Source organism: Columba livia, chromosome 2 (assembly GCF_036013475.1).
Source record: "Columba livia isolate bColLiv1 breed racing homer chromosome 2, bColLiv1.pat.W.v2, whole genome shotgun sequence".
Taxonomy (NCBI): Eukaryota; Metazoa; Chordata; class Aves; order Columbiformes; family Columbidae; genus Columba; species Columba livia.
The window spans coordinates 51,445,969-51,472,483 of record NC_088603.1 but is presented as its reverse complement, the minus strand read 5'-3'; the positions used below and the strand labels follow the sequence as shown (position 1 = coordinate 51,472,483).

At 42.4% G+C, this 26,515-nt stretch overlaps 1 protein-coding gene across 3 annotated transcripts in view; it reads right to left on the bottom strand.

The window, feature by feature from the left end:
- The window catches only part of TRANK1 (tetratricopeptide repeat and ankyrin repeat containing 1), a 56,899-nt gene extending 42,448 nt beyond the window's left edge, over nucleotides 1-14,451 (bottom strand). The window contains exons 1-5 of one of the 3 annotated variants that reach the window (XM_065051849.1): nucleotides 14,310-14,447; nucleotides 7,245-7,481; nucleotides 4,043-4,131; nucleotides 3,473-3,607; nucleotides 926-1,049 (exon numbers count right to left, since the gene is read on the bottom strand). In XM_065051849.1, the coding sequence (XP_064907921.1) occupies nucleotides 926-1,049; nucleotides 3,473-3,607; nucleotides 4,043-4,059 (276 nt within the window). In that variant the 5' untranslated portion in view covers nucleotides 4,060-4,131; nucleotides 7,245-7,481; nucleotides 14,310-14,447. Of the gene's footprint in view, nucleotides 1-925; nucleotides 1,050-3,472; nucleotides 3,608-4,042; nucleotides 4,132-7,244; nucleotides 7,482-14,309 lie in introns of all 3 variants that reach the window. The other 2 variants (XM_065051850.1, XM_065051852.1) reach the window with 2 other exon arrangements.
- Nucleotides 14,452-26,515: the final 12,064 nt, after the last annotated feature.

Here is a 26,515-nt window from a genome sequence, read left to right as displayed (position 1 = left end):
CACCTGAATATGTTTATATTAACCACACAACTAGGTTATACCGGCTCAGAGTCACAGTGGAGTCAATTTGCTTAAACCAGGTATTTGGCATACTGCAATACAGTACAAGTTAAATTGATATTTGCTTGCAATTTTACCATATCTAAATCAAATATCTTCTACTAAAGTCTCTGGGAGTCTGTAGCGGTTAGTCCTGAAGACTATTTATTGTACACAAAAGCCAACCCAAGTCTATGATTCCATATTATAAATACCGTACAATCTCTATTTATTCCCAGCAGATGAGTATTTGAGTCAATGTGTATTTAATCAGTGTGTACTTAATCACAAGTGCACGTGTAGTGTATTGTTCTGTCCACTGGCAATACAACATGACCTAGAGCACCATGTACCGCTCCCAGGAACTGCAGGCACATTAACATGTAAAGAATATTAGGGTACACAGTCCAAGGGAGCCTTCAAAGCTAAGTGCCCATCCCAGACCTGGCTGCTGTCAGTGACTGATGGATCTGTACCATAAGCCAGGCTCTGCAAGACCATAGGTGAACACAGAGCTGGTAAACCTCACCACTGATGGGATCTACGCAGCGTTGCGCGTCCCCAGCAGAAACGTGGCCAGTGCTGTGTCATCCTGGGGTCTCCAGCATCACAAGGGCACATAAGATTTTATTACTTGCTACCACCTTGTCTGGGATATTAATGAAATAGTTATCTTTAAGCAAAGCGTTGTATTGGGACCCAGAAAGAACCAGCATCTCCTGGTGAAAAAGAGCACTGCTTCATTTCATCAGAAGTACTATTACAGTAGTAATTCTGATACACATGTACAGCCTCAGACACCCATCCTGGAGTTTTATGCTATGTTTGCTTACCACATCTCAAAAACAAAACACAATAAAACCCAGATATTTAAACATCTGCCTACCTTAATATACTCTGGATCCCAGCGTAAGCTCTGGTAGGCAGAAAACACTGCTTCGTTCCATTTACCAAGATTGTACAAGGCAGTTGATTTGTTGCAGTGTAACACAGCTATGTCCCTGGCACACCTAAAAAAAAAAGTCTTTAGCATAACCATTATAGCTGTTTACTCACTTGAAAAAAGATGCATTGTACTTCATAGTTAGCAACAAGAAAAAGGTCTACATACCACGTACCTAACAAAATCATAGGTAAAAATGGAGTTGTAGCAAACAAAGATCATTTGAACAGCAGCTATAAAATCTCTTAGTGACATCCTAAGTGATACCTTAGTGATATCCTGGTCTTTTCTGGAGCAAAAAGCCAACCCACTGGAATAACACAGTATCAGGATTTAGAAAGAGTTGAGACCAGTGGGGTCAAACTCATTTTCACCGGCGGCCACATAGGAGTAGTTACATTTATAAATGTATATATATACTGTATAAATGTAACTACTCCTATACAGTCCTAAAACTACATTCGGCCCTCTGAAGGCAACCGCCAGGCTGATGTGGCCACCGGTGAAAATGAGTTTGACCCCACTGGTTTAGACCATCTTAACACGCCCAGATATGTCTCAGTGAAAGCCAGTGGCCAAGAATGGGAGAAAACAGACACACAAATGGAAGCTGCTAGATGGAAAGAATGCTAAACACATTTTGGTCACCAAAAAAAAACCTAAACACATTTTACTGTATCACGAGTTGATGAAGTCAACAGAATTATCCACATCTACACCAGGTAAGAAACAAAGAAATATATTTTAGAGAACAAGAATTTACTAAATGTCCTGGTTTTGTTAAAAACAAGTTTCTCTTTCAGTGAATTTTGCCTGTCAGCTAAAGCCTTCATATTAACTGCATTTTCCTGGAGAACCAGACACATGTTTTGGTAAACCTAGCAACGGAATACAAACTTATTGATAAGCACGGATGGACATCTTGCGAGAGGGGCAACGAGAAACCAGTGACCAAGAAACTGACCAACTGCGTATAACATTCCATTCACATGAATACTTCATATAAAAGTGGGAGATCACGAGGATCTCGGCCCTTTTCCCTTTTTCCTTATGGCCGACATTAGGAGAGGACCTTGCTAGTCGTCCCTGCAAACTGAGGCCTAGTGAGAGACTGAATCCAGCTCCAGTTGGCTGCAGAGTCCAATCCAGGACTTTGGTTGCCGGCTCTGCAGTTGCTGAGACTTTCAAGATTGGTTTTGTATATTTTGTATTATTTTCTCTATTCTTATTAGTAGCATTAGTAAAACATTGTTAATTTTTCCAACTCTCTTCTCTCTGTCCTTCTTTCCCTCCCGATCACCTGTCCTGAGTGGGAAGGGGGGAAGAGGGAGGGGCAAAAAGGGGGAAGTGGGGGGGAGAGGGGGTTAACAATACATCTGCCAGGGTTTTATTGTCACCCCACAGTCTTAACCCTCGACACTAAAGTATGTAAATCATCTGCTGGATCCAACAGATTTTCTGGAAAGAGTTACACACAAACTACAGGACTACAGTTCAGGGGAACTGGGAAGCCTGGAAAACTTGTCTTGCCTGTGGTCAAATAAATAGTACGTGCTACAGAGCTGCATCCTTCATCTTATTCCTATCTACAAATATACACTCAAGAAAGTTGCTTCAACTACACCAAACACATGCAGGGCATGCTCTTGCATACAGGCAAATCCTGACAAGGCAGCCTACAGCAAGGGGACAGGAGATGCTCAGAAGCAGATCCCTGTGGTACAACAAAGCCTCACCGCCTGCGAGGGGCAGGTGCTAGTTGCAACCTGCTCAGCTCTGTCCAGTGTGCATATATATATATGTATATATATATACACACATACTTCCTGTATATGCTCTAGATTTACTTTACTACTTAGTCTAAATGGGTAGTAGTCTAAATAAATGAATGGCTGGTGTTAAATTACATTAATAGCAGTGTTAATACATGGTAATGAATATTTAATTGTTAACATAATACTCAACTATTTAATCCATAATAACATTAGCAACTGGTGCTAACTGATGAAAACAAGCACTTAACATTTGGAAATAAATACTCAAAGAACTCTTCTGCTAAAAAATTATCTGAGATTACTAAGAAAGATCAAATAACAAGAACAAAGTAACTTGCATGAATCACTTTAGTCGGATGACCCATGCAGCAACAGGCCACAGACACGGCAGAATCTCAGCATGTCAGCTAAGAAACAGAAGTAATTTAGCAGAAACCAACATGGTTTATGGAAAATTAATTTGTGTTTTAATTACACTAATTTATAATTGATACTTATATAAAAATATTCAGATTACAGTGACTAACTAATCTCCCACATATGTGGCAGGAACAGCAATTCCTCTTCAATTATAAAACTAGTACACTGAAGAGTGTGACAAAAGATACAAGAAAATCAGGTATCAGCGCAAGAAATACAGTTCTGAGTTAACTGTAATACTGCAAAAATTTCAGACTGTCTTATGGTTTAAATCTTGTAATTCAAGAATACTTACGGGACCCATTGTATTAAACAACCAAGCGTATTTAAAGCTTGATCATACTTTCTGATAGCCAAAGCATAATTTCCATTTTTAAAATCCTGGTTTCCAGCTTGTCTCATATGTTGTGCATATTCCATGGCATCCATGCTAATTAAGAGAAAAAAAATTAATCAAACAGAAGCACTGATTTATGAGACACTTCTGTCCCTAAAATCCACTTACATTTTCACCTTAGTTTTTGCATATTTGAAAAGAAGGACAAAAGAGCACATTTTTTGTTAGCTGCAGTTGGAATAGTAAAATACAACTCAGGTGACAGCCTCCTCTTTTCTGGCAATGCCTCAACTTCCCATCTATTTTTTAATCAACTTCAGCTAAACAGATCTATCACTGGTATGCACTTTTTCAGTTCTTTTCCTCAAGTCAAACTATATTTTTAAAATTAAGATTCCAAATTATTTAAATGCATGCCCACACACACTAAACGCAGAAGGAAATACCCAAGAGAACAGAGGTTGTATGTTTAAGAAATACATGAAGCTATACATCTCAATCAATTAAACACAAAACTGATTTACTTGCTTTTTATTTATCTTCATGCCTTTTGTTCAGCCTCTCTGGGTATACATTCAACAACCCAAGGGATACAAAACCACATTGAAACTGGATTACTGCATGAAAACACTAATGTAAGTATTTTAGTAGTACATAAGGACTTCAAATCAGATACAAAACAGTTATTAAAATGAATATTGCAAGCATCTGAAGAAAACAAAAGCTGAAACAGGCATTAACTGCAAATGACTGAAAACATATTTAATCATTAGAACTGCAAAATCAGGTTCATTACATAAAACTTATCACATGATCAAGCAGCTAGATAAGGGCAACAAACAAAAGAGGAAAAACAGCTATGTGTATGTTGAGAAACAACACAAAGTCACAGACAAGAGAAAAATCCAATGCTAAAGTCTTGTGCAGAACTGTCTTCACAGATGTGTTGTCTCAAAGATGGATTCTCCACCCAATCCACACACAGAGTTGATATATTAATTTAATTACAATTCTGCTCAGAATGGGGTGCTAGCTGGTAGTCCGCTAAACTAGCACACCTCAGTTTCCAAGACTCAGGTTATTTATACATTGGTCTGTATTGAACTCCTCCTCTCTACTACATATGCATTTCTACCTATTATATACGTTAATTGGCTAAGAGTCTTCTCACCTTCGTTTAAAGATACAGAGTCTTAAAAACTCATTGTTCACGTTCAGTGGGTCGGGGTCTTCAGGTAGTGGGCGACTTCCAGAGTAGAGGTGTGGTTTTCTTATTATAATTAGTTAGTTCCCTTTCAGGACACCAATTTGTGGAACTTTGCTGACATACCAAGTTAATTTAGATAAGGATACTGACATTCAAGGATATTTAACCCTTGTTTTAAATCCTTTTGACATTCTATTCATTATAGATACCCTATTACTCATTATCTTCAGTACATTACTTGTTAGAGTAAATAATGTCACCATAACTTCTAACAGTTAGTAACCAGATGGGTTTTATGACTAAAAGCCAGCTCCATTACCTGCAAAAAAACCTATATGAAACTCACAAATCTCAGTACTATTAAATAAGATTAATTCACCAAAAAGGAATGCACAGATTCACTTATTATCACGCATTAGTAGGCCTGGAACAAAACCAGTTAATAGTATGTAACTTCACAACCTGCCAACATAATCTGCAGGGTCTCTTCCCAACAGAGCAAACTAGATATTTTTAAGTATATGAACCTATGGACAAACTAAGAAATGCTACTGGCGTATCTTCTCTATAGTACTTCTCATGATGACACTGAAACACTGAGAATCAGTACTGTAGTCTGAACACAAAGGTACAAAGAGGCATGCTGTGGATGGCACTGCTAAGTGCAAGTGCTAAAAGATAGTTCTAACTCATGATTTCATAATTCTTTCAGCTTTCAACGTTTTAGTATCAGAAGGTTACATAATTTATTTTCACCAAGAATTATACCCAGACAATTCAATGGCAAAGGATCTTCATGCAGCAATACACATGAACCTGTGGTTTTCTAAATCATAGTTGAATTTCAAGCATTCATTGGTTTTTGTTTTGTTTGTTTGTTTGTTAAGAAGGCTATCCTTCTGCTTAGGGTGAAATTTTTACCCAGAATTATACTTCTCTTTTCATTTTAAACTACTTGAAGAATAATTACAAATAAAAAGTATTTATTTGTACAACAAAAAACCCTCAATTGCAATACACATTTTAAAAGGACTTTCAAACGTGCCCTGTGCTGAGAAGTTTTGGAACTGAGCTTCCTGTTTCATATGAAGAGCCAGCATCCCCTCCCCACTCCAGGCAGCAGGATTTCCAGCAGAACACGAATTCCCATCCTCTTCCAGCACTGGAGTTTCCCAGCCAAAGCACCAAACTGTAGGTAATTTCAATAATTGGGATATCTGCTGCAGGCTTCGGCAACTACACCAAAGTTTGCAGACCCAAGAAATATGCAGGCATGCAAATCTGCCATCTAAGTTAATGATCCAAAAGAATCACTGCACTGACTAGCACAGCATGTCTTGCTATTGCCTAACATCTTCCTGAAGCATAAACAATTTTAACTCAAAACCAGTGGATTAACTCAAGTCCTATTATATTACGCCTTCTGAACGCGGCAACCATTACATAAAAATGTTGGCTATTACTGTCATGGTTGCCAGCTGAGGTTAAACTAAGAACCACACAGTTGCTCACTCATCCCCCTCACCCAGCAGTGGGATGGGGGAGAGAATAAAAAACAGAACAAAACAAAACCACTCATGGGTCAAGATAAAGACAGTTTAATAAGACAGTAAAGGAAGGGAGACTAATAGCAATAATAATAAAACAATATACAAAACAAGCAGTGCACAAAGCAACTGTTCATCACCCACTGACCAATGCCCAGCCCATCCCCGAGCAGCAATCACCACCCCCTGGACAACTCTTCAAATTCATATACTAAGCATGACATCATATGGTATGGAATATCCCTTGGGCCAGTCCAGGTCAGCTGTCCCAATTCAGTCCCCTCCCAGCTTCTTGTTTATCATCAGCCTCCTTGCTAACATGTCCTTAATTCGGTGTCCTGGTTTTGGCTGGAATAGAGTAAATTTCCTTCCTAGTAGCTGGAATAGTGCTGTGTTTTGGATATAGGATGAAAATAATGTCGATAATACACTGACATTTTGGTTGTTGCTAAAGTAGGCAAGATCTTTTGAGCTTCTCATGCCATGCCAGGTGCACAAGATGCTGGGAGGGGGCACAGCCAGGACAGTTGACCCAAACAGGCCGAAGAGATGTTCCATACCATAGGATGTCATACTCAGTTAAAAAGCTGGTGGAAGAACAAGAGTGGGATGTTCAGAGTGATGGCATTTGTCTTCTCATGTTATGGTGACATGTGACAGAGCCCAGCTTTCCTGGGGATAGCTGAGCACCTGCCTGCCCCCGGGAAGTAGTGAATGAATCCCTTGTTTTGCTTTGCATGTGTGTGTGGCTTTTGCTTTAATTATTAAAATGTCTTTATCTCAACCTATGAATTCTCTCCTCCATCCCACCAGGGGGCGCTGAGCAAGCAGCTGTGTGGTGCTTAGTTGCCAGTTGGGGTTAAACCACAACCAACCAAAACACCAGTATATTATTGCTGGGATTGAGCACGGGCAGTACACAGGAACAACTACAAAACCATGGAGGAAATGCAAAGAGTAAATTTATTTTCATTACCTTGCAAACCAAAGGATCCCTGACACAGCACTCCAGCAGAGGCACGCAAGCAGAGATGCAGGTACTGAGGAGCTTAGTCCATGTTAGAGGATTACCAACCCTGATGCTTTTCACCTGTATTTCAAGTACTCATGCAGCTGCAGTTTTTCCATCATGCTTTGATCTTCCTCACAGCAGAGCAGGAACCTCAAGCATGTTCGATAAAGTGCCTTTGAGTCCACCACAGGCCTATGTTACCTAAACACAGAGGTTCCACTTGTGAAGCACACAAGACCAAAGAGCAACTACTATGATATAAGTGTTTTTCTGCACCACAGTTGCAAGTAATTTGACCGTGTTTACAATCCTCCTCCCAATCTTCCCTTATATTCCTGAAATTATCGACCTTCTGCTCAAACTAAATCCAAAACACCACTATACCAGCTACTAGGAAAAAAAAAAATAACTCTATCCCAGCCAAAAATTAGGACAGGTGCTGGGTTAACCAGTACAGGTAAAGGTCACAACTGCATCTGAGTATAAATAATGAAAGATTTTGTCTTGGTGAGTGCTGTGGGTTAACCCCAGTGGTCAGCTAAGTGCTTGCTTCCCTCCCCCCTCTACCCAGTGGGATGGGTAAAAAGGAAAGGAAAAGTAAAAGGAAGATAAAAATTGTTTACTAAGCAAAAGAGAAGCGGAAGAAGAGAGAAAGGAAACAAAACAAGCAATGCAAAGGCAATCATTCATCACCTCCCACAGGAAGACCAGCGCACGGCCAGGTCCCAAGCAAAAGATGGCTAATCTCCCTTAGCCACCTCCCCTCCTTTTCTATTGCTGAGCATGACGTTACATGGCATGGACTCTGCCTTCAGTCAGTTTGGGCCATCTGCCCAGCTGTGGCCCCTCACAATCTATTGCAGGCCCCCCAGTCTGTTCTCTGGGGGGGGAAGTAAACTGAAAAACAGAGTAAGCCCCAACACTGTGCAAACATTGCTCAGCAACACCTAACACATTAGCGTTATTAGCCTTGTTTTGGTCACTAATCTAAACCATAGCACCATACAAGCTGTGAAGAAAATTAACTCCACCCCAGCCAAAAACAATAAAGCGGGGATTTCTCCTAAACTATGGAGTCCATGAAACACATAAATGTGCAGGGACACTCTAAGGTCTGGAAGACCCTTCCCAGCACACTGTTGAGACCTTGTCCTTCAAAGAAAAGAAAACAAACAAACAAAACCCACAACAATAACAACAACAACACAACACACAATCAACAAAAACAGATATGATGGTCTACTCTGTTCACTTTTTTGGACTGAGGCCACCAGCACAACCATTACAGCAAAATGAAGCATATTAATTTCTACCCAAAGAATTAGAATCATAGAATCAGTTCACTTAGAAGAGACCCTCAGGATCATCAAGTCCAACTATAACCTAACCTAACTCCAGCACTAAACCATGTCCTTAAGAACCTTATCTAAAAGCCTTTTAAACACCTCCAGGGATGGTGACTCCACCACTTCCCTGGGCAGCCTGTTCCAATGCCTGACAATCCCTTCAATGAAGAATTTTTTTCCTAATATCCAATCTAAACCTCCCCTGGCACAACTTGAGGCCATTTCCTCTTGTCCTATCACTTGCTACTTGGGAGAAGAGACCAACACCCTCCATGCTACAATCTCCTTTCAGGTAGTTGTAGACAGCGATAAGGTCTCCCTTCAGCCTGCTTTTCTCCAGGCTGAACAGCCCCAGTTCCCTCAGCTGCTTCTGATCAGACTTGTGCTCCAGGCTCCTCACCAACTTCATCACCCTCCTTTGCACTCTCTCAATGTCCTTCTTCTGATGAGGGGCACAAAACTAAACACGGTATTCAAGGTGGGGCCTCACCAGTGCTGAGTACAGTGGCACAATCACTTCTCTAGTCCTGCTGGCCACACTATTCCTGATACAAGCCAGGATGCTGTTGGCCTTTTTGGCCACCTGGGCACACTGCTGGCTCATGTTCAGCCAGCTGTCAATCAGCACCCCCAGATCCCTCCCTGCCAGGCAGCTTTCTAACCATTCTTCCCCAAGTCTGTAGCACTGCCTGCAATTGTTTTGACTCAAGTGCAGGACCCGGCACTTGGCCTCATTAAACCTCATACAATTGGCCTCAGCCAATTGATCCAGCCAGTCAAGATCCCTCTGCATTAAATCAAAATATTATACGGTTAAGTCACAAACAATCGGTTCCAACCCATACTGTTGCCAGTGGGCAAAATTCCTATTTACTTCACATTTTGCCAACTCCTGTGTTATTGTAATGGTCAGCATCTTACTGAACTGCTTCAGTCAGACTGTCCTGAGAAGCAGAGCAGCTTTTGGGGTTTAAAAGGCTAAGTTTTGATTACTCTCGCTTAAGCAGATGAGCCTGAAAACACGAATAGAGACTGCCCAGAAAACCCATTTGTCATTCTTGAAAACTGCTGTGTTCTTTATACCAGCTATCTCCCTCAAGAGGACAGCTCATGCTTTCTTAACATCTGAACCTGGAAATACATGCTTTTAATTATTCTTGATACCAAAAGTTAAACTTTGAGATTCCATCCCTATGGCATTACTTGGTAGTATAACAATGTTTTTATTCTTGAAGCACAGTAGCTTTCCACAATGTAAGCAACAAATGGAGTATAGCAATCTAGTAACTCTGAATTTAAAATGTGGTGAAAAAGGAGCATCCTCCTATTTCCAAGTATTCTGACTGTTAAAGACTGTACATTCCTCATTCCTATTAAGCAGAGGAATAAATAAACTTTCTTCCTTCTTAACCTAACAGGCAGACATTACCAACTGGGAACAGGTAAGGAGAAAAAAAGCCCAACATTGCATCTAAAATGTGGTTGAGTGACAACTAAATATATTTCAGCAGCATTCAAATAACTCGTGTTTTCTTATCAATCTCCAGGCTCTCATTAGCTTTTGCCCAACAATCACACACTGGCTCAGAGAGCATGGTGCCACTGAGAACATATTGTCGTGTTACCCAAACCTGGTACATCAGAGGGACCCCTCCAGCCATGTGCCCACCACTGGTACCATCCATCCAGGTAGTCCAGCAGTCAACCAGCAAAAGGACACAGCAAATACATCTTCCAAATAACGTGTTCCATATGTCCTGGTATAAATATGTGTGAATGTCAAGGCAGGACCAAGAAGAAAAGAGGAAAAATATAGGATGAGAAGGCTCTAGCAGGCCATAACTTGAAGAGGCAATGCTCTGCCTGTTAGCCAGTTTTATTTGCTTTATTGACAAAAACAGCCTCCTTTGAATGCATATAAGCATAACCCTGATGGTGAAAAGCAGAAAATATGTACTTATTTCAGGAGCTGTCATGGCTTAACCCCAGCCAGCAACTAGGACCACACAGCTGCTCACTCACACCCCACCCCCAAATGGGATGGGTGTGAGAACTGAAAGGGAAAGAAGAAAGCCATGGGTTGAGAGACAAACAGTTTAATAAGACACTAAAGGAAGAGATAATAATAATAACAGATACAAAAATAAGTGATGCACAATGCAATTGCTTACCACCCAGTGATACCCAACCCATCCCCGAGCAATGATTTGTGAACACTGATGCCATACTGCTGATCCTGGAAAAGCAGAGACCTGGACAGTAGTATGCACTCAAACACGATCACACCAAACTGCTGATCCCGGAAGAACAGTGCCCTGGTCTCAAAGAACAAATCCCAGAAAGACAGCAAGCCAGAAAAGCCAGCTCCGGCTACATACAGAGCATGACACCCATGGTAGGGAATATCTCATTGGCCAGCCTGGATATCAATCCAGGTACTGTCCTGTCTGTACCCCCTCCCAGCTTCTATATGCACCTGCAGCTGGAAAGTTGAAAAAGCCTTTGGTCCCTTGGCAATAGCCAAAACACGAGCAAGTCCTCACATTGTTTTTTCATACCAACACCAAAACACAGCCTAGCTACTGGAAAGGAAAATATTAATTCTGTCTCAGGCAAAGTCATGGGAAGTTCAGTGTGTTATCACATTATTCTCATACTAAATCCAAAACAAAAGACTGTGCTAGTTACTGAAAAGATTCTAACTACTATTAAGAAAATTAATCCCTGCAAAACCAGCACATTTACTCATAACTAAGCCCAGCCGTCTGACAACTGCATCTAGCCACACACCAAACTCACGCAGCTCACACTGTTTAGCAAGCTCAGTTCCTCTTCAGATGCATGACCAGCAAACAAGACCACAAAAACAGGACCCAAACCTGGCCAGAAGTACCGGGCCAACCCTGCCAACTCACCCAAGCAAAACCTCAGGACAAGGACACTACTAAAATGCTACAATTAAGTCCTCTTGAGCAGAGACTTGTGGTTGACATGCACACAGTAAAGGTTCTAGACCAGGAAGGAACATGGCAAGGAAACAGAAATCAAAAGCACATCACCAAGAACAAGGCAAAACTTTCCATGAAATGAGACGGGTGCACAGATCCCTGGACACCAGTTCTCTACCTGCTTTATACCATGAGCACACCCTGTGAAAACAGAATTTTACATCCATGAATAGGGCAACTGAAACCTGACTGAGTGGCTCCTACAGACCACTTGGGATGTCCTGAGTCTGTCTATAAGGTATCTTCACACCACTGAAATTACACCACATTCTCGGAAGCCCTCTAGAAAAATTACAAAGAAAAATAACACTACTGAAAGACAAGATATCACAGTGCTCTCTGTTTACAGGCAAGACCTCAACACATTGCTGATTAATTTGGTGACAAATGCCACAGACTGTTAGGGACTGGAAGTGACCTCAAAAGATCATCTAGTCCAATCCCCCCTACCAGAGCAGGAACACTTAGATGAGGTTACACAGGAAAGTGTCCAGGCGGATTTTGAACATCTCCAGAGAAGGAGACTCCACAACCCTCCTGGGCAGCCTGTTCCAGTGTTCTGTCACCCTCACTGAGAAGAAGTTTCTTCCCAAATTTAAGTGGAACCTCCTGCGTTCCAGTTTGAACCCATTACCCCTTGTCTTATCATTGGTTGTCACTGAGAAGAGCCTGGCTCCATTCTTATGACATTCACCCTTTATATATTTGTAAACATGAATGAGGTCACCCCTCAGTCTTCTCTTCTCCAAGCTAAAGAGACCCAGCTCCCTCAGCCTTTCCTCATAAGGGAGATGCTCCACTCCCTTAATCATCTTCGTTGCCCTGCACTGGACTCTCTCAAGCAGTGCCCTGTCCTTCTGGAACTGAGGGGCCTAGAACTGGACACAATAATCCACACCAGGCCACGACATATCATCCTGGATTTAAGGTGGCATCTCGGAATATCTTTCCTCCTTTTCTTGCAAGCTGAACTCACACCGAGTACATGTGCACTACCTTTCCATAGAGTCATGGAATACCCAGCTAGAAGAGAACACAAGGATCACCTGGTTATTCTTTTGTTGAAGACTGTTTCACAGCTTGCAGCAGTGACAGGTTTGGCCTAGTTCACCAGCACACCCTGTTTTGCTACGTGAAATGAAACAGGCTTTTTCACTTTCAGTTTCAAATTATTCTCTCCTCTTTATAACCTACCAATAACAAGCTATACCTAAGAGAACATACAGTTGAGGCAAGTATGGAGTTGCATTTTAAAGAACTCTCTGTATACATACATATACTTAGGATTTACAGTAAATGAGGAAAGGACTTGCATCATCTCCCGTTTTACATACAGCAAAAATAATGCAAAAACATGTTCAACATGCTATCTAAACTGTGTCACTACTGTATTAAAAAACAAAACAAAAAAAAACAACTCACAAAATAGTGGAAAAAGTTAACCCTGCTTCCTGTTCTCTGAAACAACAACCTTGAAATTCCTGGTCAGGCTCAGCCATACAAGACCCAACTCAGTCCAAGAGGGAGGTGTTTACCCTGCTGCATTTGTTTGCTCAGCCTAACAATGTTCCTGTCATCAAACAGAGATGACCGGCTAAGAAAGCAATGGCAACAAACAGCCTCATATTTCCTTGGTACAAATTAGCTCAAGATGATATCACATCTGAAATGGGAAAAACAAAACAACAAGGTTTTCAAGCTTGTGCACAGTTCACAGCCACCACTTGACACGTTTAACCGCATGATGGCAAAAACACTGGTAGAAAACACTCCCTTTTGCACGTTTTCATGAGAAAACAAAGCCTCTTCCCATTTGCAATAAGCCCATTCTATCAACCTGAAGTTCATTTTCTGTAAATTGGCAAAAAAATAGTAAGACTGATGAGAGATCTTTTTGCTTTTTTTTTCTTCTGAAGTGCACACTGTGCTCAAACTCCTTTTCAAACGAAAAGTCTGTTTTGTTAAGTGACCACTCCATGACCTTGTAAAACAGTTTTGCTTTTCAGGGAAAGGATCCAAAACCACTGAAGACAATGCTTAGCTCCAGGCTGTGCCAAAGGAGTTTTCTTTCTTCTTTTCAAGCACGGATCCATCACCCCGTCTCCCCCAGCTCCTCCGCGCAAGCTGTACCAGGCCGGCACACACTCCCCGACGCCTGGCAGGGGCAGGAATGAGCTCTTCCCTTCTTCTCCTCCAACCACCCCCCACATTCCCTGGCAGGTTTCCCAACCAGCCCGGCCACACTCCCTCCCCGACACCCCACACGCTAAATCCCGCACCCGCGAAGCGCGACCCCTTTCCCCGCACACACACAACTTCCTGATCTGTGGGAACCACCCGCTTAAGTACACGGGAAGTTCACGCCAGCTCCACCAAGGTGGGAACCCACTACGCCCCGGGGCAACAGCTCTTATTGCTTGTGCAGGCAGAGCCGCGCAGTGCACGACGAACCGCGCAATGCATGCAAGGCAGAACCCTACGGGGCAGGCAGCGCGGGCAGCTCCAGTCACGGCGGGTATGCACCCCGACCGTGGCTCCATCAGCCGCACCCCCCCAAAAAACCCCGCAGGAAGCGGCTGCAGACGCGGTGGCTTTGCGGTGCCGCCAGGCAGGCGCAGGGCCGCCGATGCCCCCGCCGCTCCCCCACGCATATGCCCGGAGCGGGGTGCACCTACCTGCCGGGCCCCGCCACCGCCGTACACCGAGGTCCCCGGGGCCCGCTCCTCCTGCTGCCCATAAACACGGGCACCCCGCGGCCCGCTCCGCCCCCCGCGTCATCACCGCGGGTGTAGGGGGCGAGCGCGGGGAATCGAAACCGAGACTGCCCCGCCCCCGGGGAGGGGATTGAGGGGGGGTGGTGTCCCCTACCCTCCGCGCCGGGTCCCGGGCGGGGTAGGGGGGGTGGCTGTTTTGTGTTACCGGGCAACCATTTCCTCACAGGACGTTGAGAAACCTGCAAGATGGCTTTATGCCCCCCACGCCGCAGCCAGGAGTGTAAATGCCAATTTTTTTTTTGAAAAATGACGTAGCAATGTCTTCAGCGTACGTGGAAAAATCAGCGTCCGTCCCTCGGTCACTCCTTCATCCCGAGGCGCGTGACTGTCACCCGTGATTTCTCAAGACAACGACTGCTCAGAGGAAGAAGCCACTGGTTTGGTCTTCCGCGGTGTAAGGAAACCCCAAAGAGCAAAGGCGTCTCCTGTCGTGATTGTTTCCTAATTCATAATTTCCCATTGGGAAATGTGGATCAATAAGCCAAAGATCACTACTTGACAAGAGGTGGTCCAATAGTTCACTTTTCTGTGCACCACATTTTTTAATGGGATTGTTCTGTCATCAAATATCACCGTCTGCACATCTTTCTCATGTAAAAATGAATTTCTGCTAATCGTCTATCTTCTGCACTGAGTTTTCACATAACTTAGCCTGCATTTAGGGACTGGAGAAACAAAGTAATGCTCACCTTAGCATGGGGGTGTTTACCACTTCACTCCACATGAAACGCATCGAAATAACAAGGTGAAGCCACTTTAATTTAAAATAAATAAATAAACAAAAAAGACAGGCAGAAGTACAGCCACAATTGATATTTTGGAGTTGCATCAATACGAGTTGGGAAAACTGCATGCTCCCCATTGTAATATTGTTCAATAAATGACTTAAAGAACTGAAAGTTCATGGGTGGAATTTTGCAGTTCCTAGACAGGCAAAAGTGCTTGTGTTGATCAGCAGAACAAAAATGTTGAGAAGAATGAGTGGCTGATGGGGACTAAGGTATCTGGCATTTCATGTAACCTCCAAACTCCTTATCGTTGTTATTTAGGGGTGTTTCACTTCAGTGCAGAGACACCAAACCCACCTCAGTTCTGGTACAGAAAGCGGAAAATGCTGCTTTTTGGCTTGGAGGAGACTGACCTAAACACTGGCACAACAAGCAATGTTTGCAAGCCATGAGTCTGTTTGTCAAACACGTCATGAGACACAAAACGAAACCTCTGTTTTTTGTTTGTTTAACTCGGCAGTAAAAATGACCCTTGGCAGCTTGTGAGCCTTAAGCTGGTGTGCAGCGGGGCATTTCCTTCTCATGAAGGGCAAAATACTTCCCAAAGCTGTGTCCCTGCCACACGCACACATTGCCAGTGGATTACCGACTCTACAAATTATTGCATTTCACCATTCTAAGAGAGCAGAGAAGGAACAGAAACTGGAAAGGCTGGACCCACCAGGGGAGGTGCACCCAGGCACTCAGGTAAGCGGTCAGGCATGCTGGCTGATATGAGGGCATCGGCACAGAAGGAGGAGCACTGGGAGGACATGCTCATAAAGTCCAGCAAAATAGCATAAAATGATGCATAAAGGCCTCTCTACCTAGCTCCTAAACCCCTTCTGTCACAACTATAGAGTACAGGCATTATGGTAGGTACATTTCCAAGGGAAAACATTTCTTTCTGATAGGAAATTGAGTAACAGATCCAGCCACTGCCATGTCACCACTGACATGAACCTGCACATTTGAGCTCATGATGGAGGCGTATCCATTGCATAGAAGGGATGGGCCTTGGCACAAAGCTGATGCTAGAAATCATGCTTTTTAGCTCTTATCCTTTTTCAGTGATGCAAAAACCTGACTTGGAGGGGAAGACCACCCTTTGTAACACATAGGCAGTTACAACTTGTGTCACAAGCCCTCAGCCATGCTGAGCTTGAGGGAGCTGCTTCACCAACAATTCTTGCTTTCCAGAGCAGCCGGCATCTCCCAGCCCCTAAGAGCACAGCGCTGAGCCTGGTTCAGATCCTGCTACATAAAATCGTAGAATCACAGAATCACAGAATCATTTCACTTGGAAGAGACCCTCAGGATCATCAAGTCCAACCATAACCTAACTCTAGCGCTAAACCATGTCCCTAAGAACCTCATCCATATGCCTTTTAAACACCTGCAGGGATGGTGACTCCATCACTTCCCTGGGCAGCCTGTTCCAATGCCTGACCACCCTTTCAGTGAAGAATTTTTTCCTAATATCCAATCTAAACCTCCCCTGGCACAACTTGAGGCCATTTCCTCTTGTCCTTTCACTTGCTGCTTGGGAGAAGAGACCAACACCCTCCATGGTACAACCTCCTTTCAGGTAGCTGTAGACAGCAGTAAGGTCTCTCCTCAGCCTCCTTTTCTCCAGGCTGAACAGCCCCGGTTTCCTCAGCTGCTCCTCATCAGACTTGTGCTCCAGGCCCCTCAACAGCTTTGTTGCCCTTCTCTGAACTCTCTCTACTACTTCAATGTCTTTCTTATGATGAGAGGCACAAAACTGAACACAGGGTTCAAGGCAAGAGACTTGTGTCTGGTGGGGTGCAGATTCAGCTCCCAACTGAAGGCGTTGCCTTTATTGTAGTGGCAACATGCACCCAACACTGACAGAACCTGAACTGGTAAATCAACAAACTACATCACACTTCAGGGCCCTGGGGACCTGAATCAGCCTTAAGGGCACTGAACAACCTCATCTGGGTCACCCCCCAGCTCCTGCCTGTGGACCTGGTGATCACGGGGCTGTGTTTGACCCTAGTTCCCCTCACTGGGCCTGATCCTGATCCCCACCTGTAAGCTGACATCCCAGCCTGGCCTCAGCTCATCCCCATAGAGCTGTCTAATGCCCAGGGCAGGGGGCTGTTCCCAGCTGCCCCCAGTCTGCCCAGTTCCCTCACTGGGGGCAGTGGGATGGAACCTGGGTGGGGAAGACCCTGCCCAGCTGGTCCCTCAGGGATCCCCATGTCTCTCTGTCCTTTGGGGACCTGTTGGCCCTTGCTGCTCCCTGACACCATACACAGAAATACATGTTTTTCCTGGTATAACAGCCCTGCGCTAGAGAGTTAGTCAACAAAAATACAACAGCCATAAATGATGCCTCCAGCTATTATTAATGAGGGCAAATGGTTGTGGTTGTAGGTGTGGTAGGTGTGGTTTTGTGGAGATAGCCAAGCTGCAGCTTCTATCAGGCTGCTTATTTCAGGATGTTTGCTTACTTTAGAAGCATACCTCCAAACTGAGGTGGTAATGTTAGTGATGAACTTGTGTTTACCCTAATTTATTTCTGAGTTCATGAAACCTGTCCCAGAGAAAGCAGGTACTTCTCAATAATAACTTTAAAAGAACGTTAAATTGAATCATAAGCGCATAATAAGTAAAGGATAGTGCAACACAAATAATGGCAAATACATGTCAATTTTATAATTTTCCTTCTAGTTGCCTTAATGGTGAAAAAAATGCCTTCACATCTCTCTTGTCTAATGTATCTTGCTTATTATCCTTTTCTGTTACTCCTTTTCCTTAAAGCCTGACTGCTTAACCTTGCCTATGTCAGCATCATATATGCTAGTATACTTGTAAAACATCTGACTGTCTATGAAGGCATTTTGTAGTCCTCCAAGAAAAGATCTGTATCATTGTAGAAGCAGTTGTTGGCAATCCACACACAATCTTTGGTGCTCTTTGCAAAACAAGGGGTTTTGTTGCTCCTGTGCTTGCCACCAGTGCAGCCCACAGCCATTTTCCAGTGTTATTCTTTATACACTTAAAACAGTTGTGTCCTGAGCTGGGACTGGAGTCCTGTGACAGCAAGAACTGTATAACTTCTTATGAAAGAAATAAAATCTTTTACACCATGAGGCCTGCTCTCCTTTTATGTTTGCTAAACAATGTGGAATAACCCAGCCCGACGAGAGGCAGAAACGACACCAAGTGAGTGATGAAGTACAGGTAGGAAGAGCAATAGGTGTGACCAGGGTAAAGAAACATTCTCCTGCACCTGTCATCTCAGTCTATTTGTTTTGGAGATAAAATAGCTGAACAAGAGGAAGTAGGAGCAGAGGAGAGAAAAGAGAAAGGTGGAGAACAGAGCAGATGAAGGTTGGAGGAAAGGCACACCCTGGGGCTAACTGGTACGGGCTGGAACTAGTGAGTCTCCCCAGCAGCAATGCCTGAAGGAATTCGGAGGAAGGGCAATCAGCAGCCAGCAGCAACAGAACAAACAAAAACACAGGGCTTGTCATCAGAGATGAGTCATCCTGGGAGAAATGTGTAATAATAATAAAACAAAGATGCATACTTTCGTAATCTTTTGTTATGAAGTAAATCCACACATTTACCCTAGTTCTACTTTGGGTAATTTCAAGCCAACAACTTCAGATCCACACCACTGTGCTTCCATACCATCTAATGGGGTGCAGCCACCCGTGGATGGTGTGATATGGGAATGATATAAGCCCCAAGATAGCTAAGACCACATAAAGCCAATCACAAAAATAACAGTAGCAAAGAGCCACTACCTGCTTTGGAGTGTGAAGGTGAAGCCTGCATCAGCAAAGGATACATCCATCTAAGACACCAAGAACTGAATGGGATTTTAGAAAGAGAGAGTAGCATTGAGCTTTATTTCATGAGAAACAGAGGTGTCTCAGTGACAGAAAGGAAGAGGAATGCCCCTAGGAAAGATGCCCAAAGACTGGGAGATACTTGTGCATCAGGAAACCTGTCAAGAACCTGCACAGGATGTTCTCATCCAGGTTTCAGCACCAGCACACTCCTAGCTGCACACCTGAAGACATTGTCAGGAATTTCCATGTTTGTTTTTGTAATGAGGACATGCCAATTTTTAAGCAGAAGGTATTTGTTTTTACTGCCAATAGTGGGCACCACCACCACGTGTGCAGAGGAGCAAACGGATTTTCCAAATTCTTCTTTTCCCCTTATGTGATTCAGCCTTCCAAAACCAGCTAATGACAGTGACTACTGAAAAGGACACTTTCTGCCACCCATCCTCCAGGACTTCCAACAAAGCCAGCATGATCCCCTCCATTCCAGGGGTACAGGATGGCTCCTGTACAGAACTGAGCATCCAGCCATCACACCCCTTGGTCTGTTCCATCCATGCAGGATGTTTTCTCCAGCTGTAGGACTGCTTCTTCAGTCAGTATCTAGACCTTTGCCTGGTTTTGGAGCCGCTGGAGATTTGGCTTCCTGAATCACTTACTTCTTACCATGCACTATATCCATCCTTCTCCCTCACATACATCCCCTGCACTAAATGTCCACTGTGTTAAGCTTAAAAAGTGGTGAAAAAGAGGTTCATTCCATTCCATATCCTGCAAAAAGGCACATCTTGTTTGCACATTTATTGTCCTACTAATTGAAGAATATAGCTTCAATATACTCTGATTACCTTCAAAAGTGGCTAAGATCTCTTTAATTGATGTCTGAATGCTCCTTTTTCAAATGTCTCACCAAATTTTTCAGAGCACTTTTAAGTCTCACAGACTCACCATAGCACAAGCAGGCAACAAATTCAGAGTTACATACTGCAGATACTATTAACTAAAAGCCCAAGAAGTTTCTGCAGAATATGATGCAGATTTTACCAAATTCTGCAGGTCACTGTGCTTTTCTGGTTAGGTGGTTCCTCTGAACAACAGTTGCAGCATGGGGTCTTCCCCTGGTTGGACATGTAGCTATTTGCTTTAGTCCTTATTGTCATTAGGAACAAGGTCCCTCCATGGAAGTGAAACTCAGAAGTGAAAATTTGGAAGAGCTTCAGCACCCCACTTGCCCTCCACTAACATAAAAGCCTCTTTTCACCTCTTATGATTTCCTCCTCCTTCCTCTCTCTTCCCCCCTCCTAATTACAGCACAGTAAGAGGGTAAACCATGCACAAACCCCAGGTCATTTTTATTCAATTACCAATGTAAGTGTAGTTGCCACAGTGCTGCAAATCCCAGTGCATCCAAAACCGTGCATGTGTTCTCAGCTGATGGTGCTTTTGCTACTCTCGATATCCATTGAAGGAAAATTAAATACCCTGAGAACAGCAGTGGTAAAAATTCCCCAAATGCTGCCCAGTAACTGAATAGTTACATATTTAATAAAAAGTGAGTTATAAGTTTTAGAGCATGCAGAGTACTGACTCGAGGTGAGAGAGTATGGTTTATCCTCTGTTGCACTTCTTTCTGGAAATTAAGCTTTTTTAATTTTTTTTCATTTATTTTATCTCAGAAGATTCAGGAATATGGAGGTCATTAAAGAGCTTTTGGCCCCAGACTCAGGTATCTCTCAAGAGCTAGTTCATTACTAAAGGAAAGGCTAGGGTATCGAAACTTCAGCATATATATCTTCTCTATTCTTGTAAGGTATTTAAGTTAAAGAGCAAATCAAAATGGGGCTTTTTCATCCTCTAGTAATCACATTAAAATTAGGTTAAAACACTCCCAGTATTTATTGCCAAAGAAAATATTAGAAAGCAATTATTTTTCCCTGCAGTCCAGTCGTGCAATGATCACAGAACCATAGAAGAGGCCAGGTTGGAAGGGGTCTCCCAAGATCATTTGGTCCAACTTTTCGTGGGAAAGTGTGGTGGTGTGCTCCTGTCTCCACCCCTGACCTGACCTTGTCCTGTAGCCCTGCTCAAGTGATAACCACCAGTGGCAGTGGTGATGGATGTGTCTGGTCATGATGGCTGCATCCCTCTCTAAGTGTATTTGGGGGAGACAGATAACAACACAACAGCCAAGGGGTAATTTATGGCAACAAGCCCACCTAACCACAGTGCTGGTCAATGTTCGACTAAAGCCCAATTTGGAAGAAACTAACATCTGCAGTCGATATGCAAATATGAATCAATCATCTTACTCCATAAACAGTGCACAGCCCTTTGGGGTCTCCTGCATGGCAGCGGGCTGCACGCCAGGATCTTCCCTTGAGTAGGGACACCTCTCAAGGTTACTCCTCAAGGTTGAGAGACTCCTTGCTGCAACAGATCCTTGGTAAGTGACTAACAGCATGCTAAAATTTGAAATCTTAGCTAAGCGATATAAAAGATTGATTGCACATACATAATCCTTTAGACATAAACCCTTGACCAAGTCTGGGACTAGGACTGGATCCAGCTGCACCTAGACCCCAGCCTGAGAAGAAGTTTAGAAAGCAAGAAGGTCCTTTCTGAACATTGTGACTCAACAGGAGGGTCTTCCTGACAATCCTGTCTGATCCTGTCCCCTATGCAGTAAGTAATCATGTGTACCTTGCCATCAAATCTTGTTAAACCACTGTCATATTTACCATTGAACTTTGTTACCTCACTGTTTTATATCAATAAATTTTATGGTTGCTTCTCTCTTACGAGTGAAGTGCATCCCTTTCATTCTGTCCATGACAGAAAGGGAGCCTAGATGAGATTATCTAGCACCCTGTCCAGTTGCATGCTGGGAACCTTCAGCAATGGGGGCTCTACTCCATCCCTAGGGCAGTTGTTCTAGTGATTGATTGTTCCCATGGTAAAAAAATTCTTTCTTATATCTCAGGATGAAGACACCCATATATAATTTAAAATGTTTACCCTTCAAATTTATTTCCATGAATATATAATAATTCTATATATAATACAACACTTTAAAGTTAATCTTAAGCTTTCCCTAGCTGAGGCTATGCCAAAAGAGCTGATCTTCCAAAATATACTAAATCCCAGAGGAAAAAAATCACTGATAGAATATGTACAATGTTATGCAGTAGTATTACACCATCATACAGGTTGCCATCCAGAGCTCATAAAATGTTGTATAAAGTCTTACGTTCTGCAGAATACATAGTGACACAGAAAATTAGTTACAAAAATGAAGGAAAAAAAAAACTAGGGCTTTTGTTTTATACTTACTGACTGGCCCAGAAGATTTTTTGTTTCAAAGGAAAAGATAAATATCAGAAAAACTAGCATCATCATGAACAGTAGCTTGGAAAAATTTAAACACTGCAACAAACAAAGCAGTTAGTTACTGTAATGGGAGAAAAAAGAAAGGTTGCATAAATTTGGTCTCATAAGTTCCATCTTTGTGTAATTTTAGGAACATGGAAAATGCTGCCACTGTATCAATGTGTGATTAATTTACATAAGTGTTCTGCTTGTGACAGTTTTTAATGTCAGAGGAAAATAAGAGATAACAAGTAATGTTCATGCATGTTTGCAACGAAAAATTACAAAATGCTTTGCCTACAGCAGTGCCCTCCCTAACAATCAGGACTTTGTCTGCAGCCAAGTAAATACCATTTTTGCCATTGCAAGTGAAAGCTGAAGGATTTGCACTAGCTTAACAGGGCAGGGTCTCAGCACTTGTCTGGCTTACATTGGCTTAAGCTGATTTTGCCTTATTTTAGTGGTGATAGCAATTAACTAGTGGTCAGGTTGGGTTTAGGTTAGCTTTAGTTTTTTTTTCTGTGACTGTGTTATCTGTTATCCTAGAACAAAATAGCAGGTACAAGAATAAAAAATGGGATAGTACCAGAGGTGCCAGGCTATGAACACAAACCACAGCAGTCATTACAGGAGGGCAATCTTGTTAAATCAGTTTAGATATCAAAGAAAGAACAGATAACTGAAAAACTGAGAACCACTGAGGAGCAAGTTCACATTCACAGATTGTATTGAAAGAATACATATTAATAAAACTAAAACCAGGCAGCGTCCAACACCAAGGAGGAGAGAACCTCCAGCCTGGCATCAGCCTCCTCCCAGGAAAGAGCCTGGGGTGCTGATCTGTCAGTGATGGACTCTGCTGGAGATGCTGGAAGAGGGAGCAGGACACCAGAGAAAGAGGGAAGCCTTTTGCATGTAACTATTTTAACTGTACTAGTGAGACTTCCCTGTACTAATTGGGACTGTGAACTGTGGTAGTACTACAATTGGGCTAATATTAATACTTTGTTGGATGTTGATTAGAATGCCAATAAATGCTTAACTTCACATATGCAATGTGTTGTAAGACCTGGAGTGTAACAATACTGTGGATAGCAGAGTAAATGATGCTTTCTCTAGGAAAGACAACTATGGATGTCTTAAGGTCCATGTAAATAAATGCTCATATTCTAGGCAGATAAGTGATTTTATGTTTAACATGCTGACAAAAAGAATGAACTTTGTTTCCAAATTGTATGAGGCATGTCCTATGGGGCCTTGCACAAATCATCCTGCTCATCTGGGTCCTTTCAAGTGGGCTTAATAATAATTCTTTACCTGACAGCACTGCATGCACAGGGTATGATGAGAATATATAAACACACAGCATTTGGACTTCAAAGTGATTTTCTCATTATGAGCTTCCAGAACCTGCTTTCCTTCAGAACTCATAAAAATGCACTATAGACTAGGGTGAACAATCTTAATTGTGGCAATATTTTCTAGCAAAAACTCCTCTTGCAACGTGTAAATGCCTGAGCCTGTGTATGAAGGCATGTGGCACATGGTCTTGCGCAACTCTTCCACTCGTAGAAGCACATTTTCACCTGGCCCTGAGCTGTGAGATACCAACTCAGAATATAATTACTTCATTTTAACAAGTGATCTTGTGTCAAGTGAGCAACACCAGCTGTCTTGAATTATATATGGGATAATTTGGTTTCAATGGAACATGAATCTGATGCTTTTTTCTGTCTTTGGGGAGGGATATTTTTTTGAGGAGGAGGGTGTTCAGGTAGCCACTGCATTAACTAGGAGCAGCTCCTTCTCTGCAAATAAGTTTAGTAATTTAGCAGTAGCAGCAGTGCTATTGCTTTTGGTATTGGCATATAGCCAACCACAACAACACAAATTTTGTGCTTGTGTTTTATTGTGTATCCTAAAGCTGCATGAAATTTCACTGGAGGATAAGCAGGTCTGTATTAAGCAATGGTAAGGGTTAAAAGAACTGCCTGGACACTCTGGGTGCTTGTCTAGACAAGCTGAGAAGAAGCAGAGGTCTGTGAATCAAGGTTATTTAGTTTGCATTCTTTCAGTTATCTCTTTCTAGCCAACTGGAGAGAGTTTTAAGAAGCTGTCATAAATTTTGCTGCTGTTTGGCAGCGAAAACTGTAAGAAGGGTGAAAGATACTATGTCCCATTAAAATGCACATCAAGGAAAATTATTTAAGGGCAAATGAGAAGACATTTCCAGAGACTGGAATATCACCTATGAAAAATGCTGTTTCTTGCAAGAAATTTTATAAAAGTACTAGTGTAGAAAAAACCCTCTTACTTCTGGAATGCCGTCCAACTTGCTTCTCTTAAAAAAAAAAATCAGGCTTTTTTTGCTCAAGCAATCCTCATCTTTTAACCTCCTATTCTACTTGAGCTGCAGTCTAAATCCTTAATAATTGTAACCTTTCAAGTGGATTTAATCACCCTTCAGTCCTTTCTCCAGTGTAGCAGGTCTCTGCCTTTTTGTAGCCTGGCCTCATGTTAGAGGGTGTAGTCTTGGGTTCTTGTTTTGTAAAGGAGAAGACAGTGTTGTGCCAACCACGATTTACTTGTTTCCCCTGTGCTACAATCCCATGTTCCAATTCTTCCTTAAAACTTATTCGCTATTTCTTAATACTCTCTTTTAATCGCTTAAGACAAATAAAGCAATGTTGACTTTGAATGGGTCACTAACAAATTACAAATAAATTAAAAACTCTTTTCTGAACCTCTTAATACGTTTGAGTTGGAATAGTAAGTACATTCTGCAGATAAGCGGGTAAGACTTGAAAATGGTATACAATATAGTAGATGAAGATTATCAGACCTCAAACTAGACAGATCTTTGCATTAAAGAAAAATTATAATAAAAATCAAAACATTCAAAATCCATATTGTTTACTGGCACTTGGGCTGCATCTTCTCAGCAGTGAGAAAGATTTTTTTAAGACTGCAGTTCTTCCACTACATTGTTTTTTTCTTTTTAATTTAATGTTCTCTGTGTCTCCAAGGCAAAAATTCACTACATTTCTCTAGTGATCGTGAGGCTGTTTTAATTTTCATATGTTTCTATGAAACTAATCCTTGCTTTCTGAAATATCTTAGCATTGATTGCTAAATATATGAGCTTTCCTCTTTGGGATCTTAAAAAGCATTAAGATTCAAAGATGCTTCTTTCATTCATTCTTCAACACTTCTGTTGCCCTGGCACCACTTCTGAGCCTTGGCATCAAAATATACTGGTTAAATCTTCCTAAATTATTCAAAATGAAATCTAGATAATTCGGTTTTGATTTGCTTTAATAAAAACAAATTTGCATACTCTTTATCCTCTTAGATTGAAAAAAAAAAAAAAAAAGAAAAAAAAGACTAAAAATCAAAGAGGTATTTTACCATGACACATATGTCTCTATGAGGCTTCTCCGGTAAACTATTTTTAGTGATTAATTGTGCCTGATGTTTCCCTTCTTTAATGGATTGTCACACAAAACAACAGTTTAAATTTTAATGCATCAGAGCAAAGTTTGTAGGATACTGAAGAGGCAGAGCTGACCTCCAGCTGGACCAGTTGAGATGCAAATATGGCTACTTACAGCCAAACAGAAATAGACTTACCTACATCAGCTTCAACATGGAAGTTGGGAGTTTGGCACAGACAACACAAGATTTTTAATCTTCATGCATCAACATCCAGTAAGATGAACTGCATCTGTATGATACAAACTGAAACACGGGTATAAATAATAAAAGGTGGAAATTTTGCTGCTGGCTTGTCGATGACAGTGCAAATAGCTGTCAGCAACCACACAGACAAGGAAGAGTTTGAGTAAATGTGGTCTGTTCCAGATTGTGCACCAAGATCCAGCAGATGCCTTCTGCTTTCCTGCTCCTGTTACTGGCTGCTCTGGCCAAGGCTTGTGGCGGACTGTCCCAGGCCACTCAAACTAGATTCCCTCCCCAAGGCTCAAATTCTGGAGCAGACCCAAATTCATCTGCTCTGATGCTCCCCGGGTGGGTACACAGCCAAGGTTCCTGCACAGTCACTTGTCATCTCTTTGTGCTTATTTATCCTTTGTCACCTGCCCTGCTCATGCTACAAGGGAGGCTTGTACCCAAGTCTCAAACCTTTACC